Below are 10,604 nucleotides of genomic sequence, written 5' to 3'. Positions count from 1 at the left end.
TTCTTTCCATTGAATTAATTTTAATCAAGAAAAAATATTGTGAGACGCGTGGGCTATTATGCAAACACCGATAATGCGAATCTGTTGAAAACGTACGCAGTTTTACAGGATTCATAGCTGTCAAGTAACAGGTTTTTTTTTATTGTAATGTTTGTAAAACATGTGTGTCTTGTTCCTCGAAGCCAGGCGTCCCATTATTACATGGGGCTGGCTGGCTGGCTGTGAGTGTTTGTGTAAAATGTTTTCTTTGTCAATCGCAGCCAGAGGCGTGGAAGAGCTGTAACTGGAATAACGGGACTGAGACCGGGACAAGGCGAAAGCAGATCGGATTTAAAAAGCTTGCCAAGTGAGTACTCTGCATCCCTATCTTTAAATCGCGAATTTTATGATCACAAACCGGCATAATATATTAATACAACCGCTATGATAAATGTTGTTATGTGCATACAGGGTTAGGGGAGCTTGTGTTGCCTCCGAAACGTCGTGATTTTTATTTTATTTTTTATTTTACTTTTATTAATTTTAATTTTATTTTTTTACCTACGTGACTTTACCGAAAAAACCTAAGAGTATGGATCATTGCAGTCACAAAAGCTTCAAATCTAGAATGCATACAGTGAGTTTTACTAAACGTGTTTATAAATTATATCAATCAAATGCTTTAAATAATGTGCCATTCCCACCCAAGATTAACTGCCCCTCTCGCCTATAGCTTTGGCTGATAATATTTGTCATGATGACCGTGAATGACATCATCACCTTCACGATCTTCACAGTCATTGACACCATTAGCAGCAGCTGCCGTAGAATTCACAATATCAGTAACATCCATGCAATTATGCGGATGAGATCGTCATAAGTTCTGTCGTGTTTTAATTTAGGTAATGCTCTGCGGTACAATCAGTGTAAAAAAAAATCAATTAATCTCACAAATATGCAGAGACATCCGTAAAGAGGATGCAGCCAAACCCCTGCTAGAAAACAGCTGTACACGCCACGCAGGGTGCGACAAGCAGGCTCCGGAGAGGGAACAGCTTATATATATGGGACCTTTTTGTCAGTATCCAAATTGATGATGTTATGATATTATTAGAGCATGTTTGTTTGCATATTTTTGCCCCAAGTACGTGTGGGTAATGCAGACTTGATGCCTTGCAAAGGGTTTCTATTTGGTGTTTGAATATATCTTTACACCTGTTTTGTTGCCAGATATGGTAAAAACTATTTTCATTTTTCACCAGGAGACAGCTTCGTTTTTCCCATAAAACTCTCCTATTTTCCCTCGCTTACCCAACCCCCACCTTTTCCCACTCCCTTCCCCATCACTAACACCACCATCCCCTTTCCCAATTTGTCTACCCATTCATCATCACACTCACTCGTCATGGACCACTCATTGTCACTCTCATCATCGTTTATTTCAGGCACCATCATACTCATGTACTACCATCCTTCTCATGAACTCATTTCATCACACTTCTGCTGCACTAATAGCTAATTCTTTGTTCAGCGCCTTCGCCAAGGCGCTGTATAAAATTATGAATATATAAGATTAAGGCGCTATATAAAATTATAATAAGATAAGGTAACAAATAAAAGCTCAGAGGGGCGATGGAAGGAGCAGGCGGTTAAACTGGGAATGCTGTGAAAGAGGCGGGGTGGAAGGGAAAGATTTCAAATATGGATTGCAATGCTTCGAGAGAGGGGCAAGGTGGAGAGAAAAAATAGAGCTCTTCATCAGCCACGGTCAATCCACTGCTGGATGAAGGCCTCCCCAAACCACCACCATTCCTCTCACGATACTGCGACGCAACTCAAGGAACGTCATCCCGACGTTTCGTGTAACACCCCAATTCGTCAGTAACGGTGACACGTGGCGGTATATGTTGCGAAGTGAAGTGTGGATGCACGTGTCGTGTGGCGCTGCAGGGCTGTGAAGTTTTCTGCTCAGCTCATGGGCAAGGCCATGGCTCGCCGCGTCAGAGCCATCATCCTCTACGCCACCGAGACGGGGAAGTCCCAGGCCTTCGCTAACTCTCTGTGTGAAATTTTCAAGCACGCCTTTGATGCAAAGGTTAGAAAATACACGTACGTAGGTGTTTTATGGCACACCACTCGATAAAAATACCCACCGCTCGCCCCGAAGGTTAATGATAAGATAGTTCCTAAGTGGGGAATTAGTATAATCTGTTTTTCATAAAATCCCTTGAATATTTGTTTAGTAATCTAATTTACCTGGCTTGTATTGCATAAGAATGTGTCACCCATGTCAACGTCACAAAATTCATATTTTTTTATTTGCTGGCTTCTGATGTAAATCAAGTATAATAATGTTTTAAATTAGAATATGTAAACAGCCATTGGTACAACTAAAAAGGTAGACAAATGTAGATTTTTTTTTTTTCTGAGCCACATGTAAAAATTCCACATTCCCATTACTGGACTAGTTGCTTCAATGAAGCACAATTTTTCATGTAAACGATCCACGCCTGCCCGTGGTGATGAACACTGCCCATGGTGAACATCGCCCCTGGTAGATCATTTCCCACGGTGGGCACTGGTAGTATTTGCCAGCGAGCAGCCCGCTCGGCTCACGGACCGCGTTGTGCGGCCGCGTTGGTGCCAGGTGGTGTGCATGCAGGACTACGACGTCGTACACCTGGAGCACGAGGCCCTGGTGCTGTTGGTGACCAGCACGTTCGGAAACGGGGACCCGCCCGAGAACGGCCAGGTTTGACTGAACGCTTTTCAGAAGTTTCGCGTTTTGCCGCCGGCGTCAGTCGGAAATTATTTTGAGCACGGCCGTAATTGGAGCGCCAAAGAAGAATAAAATCGCCACCGGCCCCGTGTCACACTCAGGGCCAAGCAGTCCGTAGGTCGATCGATGGACACATTGGCTTTATTTATTGCCAAGTCAGAACTATTGAACTAAATCACCCAGAACGCAATGCAGAATGCAGAATGCAATGCGCTCTGTCAGATCTTGGAAGCGAAGCAGGAAATCAGTTCTAGATTTGAAGCTTTCGTGACTGCAAGGATTCATACTCATAGTTTTTTATGTAAAGTCACGTAGGTAAAAAAATGAAATTAAAATTAATAAAAATAAAATAATAAAAAATCACGACGTTTCGGAGGCAACACAAGTCTCCGTCATCAGGTGGGACCGTCACAGCCAGATTTGCTGTATCAAGTGAGGCCTCACTTGATACAGCACTCACTTGATACAGCAAATCTGGCTGTGACGGTCCCACCTGATGACGGAGACTTGTGTTGCCTCCGAAACGTCGTGATTTTTTATTATTTTATTTTTATTAATTTTTATTTCATTTTTTACCTACGTGACTTTACCAAAAAAACTAAGAGCAGGAAATCTATCTCAACCATGCTCGGATTGTTGGCCACCAGGTGTTATAGGCTGCGGAGCTACAGTGGTGGGCAGCAGAGAGCAAAGACAGCAAATCCATTGTTCTGTGCTGTATACCCCCCCCCCCTACTCACCACATCCATGTTACTCGACTTCACAACTCCTACTGACCAGCCTGGTGAAGGATGGCCAAGTCACCCCCACAAACCCACGTGGTGTGGAGAGGCCTTCATCCAGTAGTCAATTGACAAAGCGCTGCACGTGCGAGCCTCTTGGGATGAAAGGTGTCTGTTTCAAGATAACAAGCAAAACAACCTAATGAGCACGGCTGGCTACATACGGTGCGAAAGAAGTTCAACATACATACAGCATAATAATTTAACACGTAGGCTTTTGCGACCAATATTATTCATAATATAGGTTTTTGGGTCAGATCGCGTTATTTATAAATGTGTCGTAACCCTCCACCACCCGACACGGCCAATCAGATTGAATTGAATTAAATGATGACGTCACCCTGATGCTGCTCTATTTAAGACCGGAAGCAATAGGAGAGCTTCACCATTCTTGCCCGATGAAGCTGATTTTAACTATCAGCGAAACGTCATACTCAAATTTAAAAATGCTGCTGAATCTCTCTTCAGCGCACCGGTGGGCTAAAGAAGTGAATTATTTTGTCCTTTGAAAAAGTGACACATTTTTTACTGATTGGCTGTGTCGGGTGGTGGAGGGTTACGACACATTTATAAATAACGCGATCTGACCCAAAGACCTATATTATGAATACAGCATAATAATCAACAATGGCGTAAATAGCGTATGCTGCCTAGATTGTGCCTCACGAAGGAAGCCTTTTTTTAACAACATCTTGCTGTTTCTATCCACATACCGTTGTTCGGACTGCAGAAGTTTTGGCTGTCGCTGTTGGAGATGCAGCATCCTTTGTCGAGCCACGCTGAGGAGCAGTGAGTTCTGCATCTTCGTCCTCAACAGCGCTTGCTCAATATTGATCGGATTACACGTTGATACTGCATTGGCAATGGTGCGCACAGCGCAAACAACTATCTCGATTCGTGGACTCATAACACAGCCTTAAAGGATATGTATAATTCGACCAAAAAGTTGCCATTGACCCTTCATTCCTCTATGTCCTATGCAGAAGAGGCATTGCCCAAAACGATACCTATTTAGATATGTTTGAACGCACTGTCATAGATAAATGTGAGTTTTCGTTTGTAAAACATTCCCCCGGATCTCCTCTACTCATTGTAAGGTGTGACTGCAACCAAGAGTGGAACCCAAGGTCGAATTCACGTTGAGATGTTTTTTTTTTAACACGCTCCACATCAAGTGGGCTATTTGGGTATTACCGCGTGTACACGTGTTACTCTTCCACGAATCCAAGTTGCTTGCAACAGAAATTAATGAGAAAAAAAATACTGAATTAGCAAACATCTAATTAGGCCCTTCGAGAAAATGTATCACTTGAGACTCGGTGAGGCTTTATTCGGTAAATGAATTACCATTATGATGATTGTGTGTGAATTCAAATTGTGAAACTCAGAAAAAAATCTTCTGGGGTAAATAAATGGCGCGTGAATTAAAACAGTGTATCTTTGCGAGGCTTTCCATGGTATATATTACCTTGACTGTGCGTCAATTCAAAAAAATAATGAGATGCACTTGAATCTCTCGACATTGATAAAACAAAGGGGGGGGGGGGGGGAAATGAGTGTAAAGTAAAAATCTGTACGGTTGTGAAGTATGAATCACATTTACCTCTGCGGTAACCTTGCACGTATACAGTACCTGCATGAATGCATCCCTCCCACATCCGAGAATTTTAAATCACGCGTCTCATAAAAAATATCGTGCACTACTCTCCGACCTTTTCAATCAAAATGACCAGAATTGTGTGTACGGCCGGTGTCTCTCCGCCCCGCATCCCCAACCCTCGCTCACGCCGTGTCGGCCTTTCAGGTTTTTTTTTTTGTTCAAAAGCGTCGCATCAAAGCTCGGGGTTTCTCTTTCTGCAGAGGATTCAAGGTGAGTCGCGTTCCCCCGCAACTGGAGCACCCACGCGTGGCCTTCACGGAAGGCGCACTCCTTCGCAGCAACACGCTGGAGAGCGCGGAACCACTGGCAAATGTCAGGTGGGCTGCGGTCAGGACGCTGGCCCCGGGGCGGGGTGGGGGGGGGTTCGTCTTCATGGGCGTGCCAGCAGTGCAATTAATGAAACAAAAACAATTAACCCGTTTTTCACTATAAATCCTTTATATGCGTGGCATTGGTTTTGACCCGTTTTACCACTTTCAAGAACCTGGCGGCTTCAATTTAACTGCTCTATAAATAGTCTCCATTGTACAGCGTGGGGGCAGGGATTTCATGCCATGTGGTTAGTCAACATTTGCGTCATCATGAAACGGGCGGCTAGAGTCCTCTCGTCCTCTGGCTTGAGATGGCTGCCACCTATGGGTCACATGATTGTCTGGCACCATTAAGCAATTGGTAATTAAATATTTTAAAAAATGTCCCTAAACAGTGTAAAATTTTGGAGAAAAATTTTCACGAAAACAAATTGTCACGCACAACGAGTCTGTGTGCAAAATGTCAGCTCGATTGGATCACGAGAAGTGGGTTAAAAAACGACCGAAAGATTTGCACGGTCGTAAGCAAGCAAGCAAGCACGCAAGCACGCAAGCAAGTGAACTTAATATAAAGGATTTAAAAAGTGCCGCTGCGGTATTGCCTCGTTGCTCACGGACTTGCTAACCGCGATTTTGGCTGTTCGCGAATGGCGTCTAGAACTCTGCACGGCTGCTTCGAGAGAGAGAAATAAAGGAAGTGATGAGATAGAGTGATGAGAGAGAAGGTGATGAGATAATGTCCATGTGTCTTAATAGCGTATTTATATTATTGGGTTTTTCGGTAAAGTCACCTAGATAGGTTCAAAGAAAATAAGAAAAAATAACGTGACTTTACCGAAAGACCCAAGAATATGAATTCCTGCAGCTTTAAGTCAAAATTGAGCGTATTTATTTCAGGTCATTCATTTAAAGGATAGGTTTTCGTAGGCCAATATCATTATCCACGAAATGTGCTATTTACGAGCGAATAATGCAGAGCAAACGAATGGTCATGTCAATTCGTAGGGCCACATTCTGTCCGTATGTTAAGTCTATGTTAAGAGTGCTAAGAACCTTTAGGATGTAGGAAAGAGGGTTTACCAATAAGGTCCAGGCAGTGACCAACAGGCACACCCATGGTAACCTTAGACACTATAAATGAACACTGGTGGTGCTGCAAACTGCATAATTGTATGTATGTTCAACTAACTTTCACATCGTACGTAGCCAACCGTGCTAATCGGAGTTGATCATTGGACGATTCTCTTGTGGATTTCACAATTCTGTTTTTCAAGTGTCGCTGCTCGCACTCCTTCCGAGATGTCTGGCCAACGTTGAAGAGGAGGCTAAAATACCCGTTGGAGAGGCCCTTCCATCAGCAGTGGTGTGAGCAAGCGACTGCGGGCTGCTGCTCCTTTACCTCTACACAAGAGAGAGAAATAAACACAACTAACTGTAGGGATTCCCTGTTGCCAGACGAGAATTCCAGCCAATTGCCGTGTTCCTTAAAGCCCCATATAATCCACGTCTCATTGCTTGCTTGCGTGCAGGTTTTCGGTGTTCGGTCTGGGCTCCAGCGCCTACCCCAGGCTGTGTGCGTTTGCCCGGGCCCTGGACGGGATGCTGGGCACTCTGGGTGGCGAGCGCATCATGGCTCGAGGAGAGGGGGATGAGCTGTGTGGACAGGAGGAAGCCTTCCGCTCGTGGGCGCGCGGGGCCTTTGAGGTCGGTCACTTGCACCTCCCCCCTCCACTGTCCGTTGCCCGATGCTGCCCAATGCTGCCCAATGCTGCCCAATGCTGCCCAATGCTGCCGCTGCATGCCCGCTGAATGTGCTCGGTGGCGATGCGTTCTCTCTTCTTCTTTGGATCTGTAACTTCGCCATTTGCCTTCAAGTAAACTAAACTATAAACTTAAATTAGCAAGTGTTTATTTTATTTCACCAGGTACGGTCCATTGAGCTATGTCACTTTTTCTTTTTTTAAACGACGTGGCCACAAATGATAGCTCATCAGAGTGGGTTATCACGTGGAAATTTATCGCAGCCAAAACTCTTTAGCGCATGTTTTTATATGTGGAGGGAAAAAACCGGAGGACCTGGAGAAAACAAAATCCATGTGACCACGGGGAGAGAGAACATGCCGGCTCCAAATATACAGCAGGCTTCAGGGTCGGGATCGAACCCACTGGCCCCTGCATACCAGACGAGGGAGTTAACATCTCGCCACCGCGGCGCTCCATGTTACCTGCACCGGCTTTCAGTTTATGTATGTATGTTGAACTTCTTACTCGCCGTACATAGTCAGCCGTGCTCATCGGAGGTGCAGGAAAAAGCAGTAAATAATCTGGAAAATATAACAACTCTGACAGCGAAAGTCCACTGGCCAGCATGAGGGGCAGTCGCTGGGCCGCTCGCTCGATGTGGCGTCCGGTTGCGATTCGGCTGTGCGCAGGCGGCGTGCGACGTCTTCTGCGTGCGGGAGGACGTGAACCTGGAGCAAGCGAGCGCCACGCTGCTGTACGCTGAGAGCGACTTCAAGCCGGAGCGATATCGTCTCGTGCCCGTCTCGTCCCGCCTCTCCCTCGAGCAAGGTTCGCGCTCTCGAAACGAATTCCCACTATAACGGATATTCGGTCGAACCGTCGGTTCAGAAATCTGAATCAGAATCGATGGTTATGCTGGAGGAATCCGATGAGTTATAAAGCTCTTTCTTCGCAGATGTCCAGCAGTGTCACAAATGTCCAGTAGAGTTGGTAAATATGTTATGTTATCCGACTCTCTGTTGTATTACATTACATTTCTAAGTATACTAGATTTGTGTTTCTATTTCATTTATACCTGATGATGATTGCTTGTGTTGCAATCGAAACGTCGTATGCTAGTATTTAATTTATTATGTTATCTTTATACGTGACTTTACCGAAAGAACCAAAGAGTAATTCCTGCAGTCACGAAAGCTCCAAATTAAGTTTGTTAAATATGGCGAGAAACTGCATGGACCTTTGGGCTGTGTGGGTCACGGGTGGCTTACCCATGGCCTTGCAGCCCACAGGATATAGAAGGCAAACTTGCCCACTCAGAACTACCATTTTATCGCAGAGGCCTAGGCAAATGGGTTTTTAAATCCTTTATATTAAGTTCACTTGCTTGCGCGCTTACGACCGTGCAAATCTTTCGGTCGTTTTTTAACCCACTTCCCGTGATCCAATCGAGCTGACATTTTGCACACAGACTCGTTGTGCGTGACAATTAATTTTCGTGAAAATTACCAATTGCTTAATGGTGGCAGGCAATCATCTGACCCATAGGTGGCAGCCATCTCAAGCCAGAGGACGAGAGGACTCTAGCCGCCACGCATATAAAGGATTTATAGTGAAAAACTTTGTTTTTACGGGTTAATTTTTTATTATTTTACCACGGCTCACATTACTGTGACCCTAGTTTCAAACAGAGCCTATCAAGAGCAAACGTTGACTTGTCCATTGTCTCAACTCGTTGAAGAGAGTAAACCTGCCTGCGAGTCACTATATTACAACAAACTATAACGTTAAGTGAACAATCGTTTATTTGTACGCCTTTAGTCAAGCCACTGCTGGATAACGGCCTCTCCACGCTTTTGGGTGGGATGAGGAGAGCGCCTTGACATACCCAACTTAAAATACGCTGCCAAGCTTAGCGGTGTTCATTAGGATGCTGTCTTTCCGACAGCTCTGTTCTTCACCTGAGGACGGCTGCTTGCGTTGTGGCCGAAACGTCGTGAGAATTATTTTATTATGTTTTATTTTTATTATTTTATTATTTCCCTTCTACGTGACGTTACCGAAAGAACCAAGAACACTTAGAGGGCCTCTGTAGAGCTCCGTCTAGTGGAAGGCCCTTCTGACAGCAGTGGTGTGAGCAAGCAATTGCAGGGCTGTGTCGTTGCTACCGATATATTTCGTACTTATATACTTTAATTTTAATTTCATTTATTCAGTTTTAGTGGCTTGCTTACCATTCCTAATGCTTTGCACTCGGTTTTTGTAATATTGTAACTTTCCTACCGCCCCTGCTGAAAAAGATCTTCATAGCTCGTCGGATTCCTCCAGTCTCAAAGATTTCTGATTCTGATTTATCTTCGAGGGCTCCACGAAAGTCGTGGCCCTCGGCTGCAGTCCCCTAAAGCCCCCGTGGCGTTAATCGGACCGCGCACTCGCGCAACGTGTCCGTACGTAGCGAACCCTGCTAATCGGAGCCGCGGGCAAGGACAACAAACTGAACGCAAAAAAGCAGTGTGACAGAAACCGCATGTGGCACGTGCTGGCTTTTCAGGCTACACCTGCACGCACAGGAAGAAAGTCGTCGGAGCCAAACTGCTGTCTCGCCAGAACCTCCAAAGTCCAGACTCGGGGTAATTTGAGCAGCACCTCCGCAACATCGCAGCCACACTCAAGGATCCGCACTCACGATCCACACACATCATCTGCATTCACGAGCCGCGCTCAAGACTCGGAAAGCCGCAGCTTCCCCCATGCAATAATCGTGGGATCTTTTCGGCAGTTGAAGATTCACGCGTCGTTTTGTACGGAGTGATCGCAACACATGTTCACTCCACTTTTCCCACGCACGTGGGGTTTAGCATCGCGCTTACACCGTTGTGCTTGAGATACAAAGCTAATTCATGGGTGGGGCGATTTGTTGGTATTCGTTATCTTTAAACAAGACCCCGTTAATTTTCCAAAGATCAAATCAAGCCCATTTACAGCTTGCAACACGCGACTGGGGCTGCGTTGCACGTGACGTTTCTGTGCAGCGTGGAGATGGACACAGATGACAGCAGCACTAGGCAGCATCCCTTAGCACCATCGTGTCCCTCAAATTACGGGACTCGTTTTGATCTTCTGGAGTGCAATTATCCCAACCAACAAAAACATTTCAACAACATTTTTTTGTTTAACACGCAGGCTTTCGCGACCAATATCATCCATAAAAGAGGTTTTTTTGGGGTTGGATCGCGTAAATATATAAATGTGTCGTTAAACCCGCCACCACCCGACACAGCCAACTAGTGAGGGTTGTCGCGTAAACAGAACGTGGCCAATTCGTCACTAGTACAGCACTAGTGTGTAGTGTA

The 10,604-nt window shown here is 45.2% G+C and overlaps 1 protein-coding gene across 2 annotated transcripts in view; it reads left to right on the top strand.

Moving 5' to 3' along the window:
• Positions 1–10,604, top strand: part of LOC144933103 (nitric oxide synthase 1-like) — a 54,695-nt gene that overhangs the window by 31,875 nt on the left and 12,216 nt on the right. For both annotated transcript variants that reach the window (XM_078857639.1, XM_078857640.1), the window contains exons 12-19: positions 261–346; positions 1,930–2,074; positions 2,627–2,731; positions 4,271–4,329; positions 5,401–5,517; positions 7,041–7,215; positions 7,944–8,082; positions 9,803–9,881. In XM_078857639.1, coding sequence (XP_078713765.1) covers positions 261–346; positions 1,930–2,074; positions 2,627–2,731; positions 4,271–4,329; positions 5,401–5,517; positions 7,041–7,215; positions 7,944–8,082; positions 9,803–9,881 — 905 coding nt within the window. The remainder of the gene's footprint in view (positions 1–260; positions 347–1,929; positions 2,075–2,626; positions 2,732–4,270; positions 4,330–5,400; positions 5,518–7,040; positions 7,216–7,943; positions 8,083–9,802; positions 9,882–10,604) is intronic.

Source organism: Lampetra fluviatilis, chromosome 6 (genome assembly GCF_964198595.1).
Source record: "Lampetra fluviatilis chromosome 6, kcLamFluv1.1, whole genome shotgun sequence".
Taxonomy (NCBI): Eukaryota; Metazoa; Chordata; class Hyperoartia; order Petromyzontiformes; family Petromyzontidae; genus Lampetra; species Lampetra fluviatilis.
This window is presented reverse-complemented; position numbering and strand designations above follow the sequence as displayed.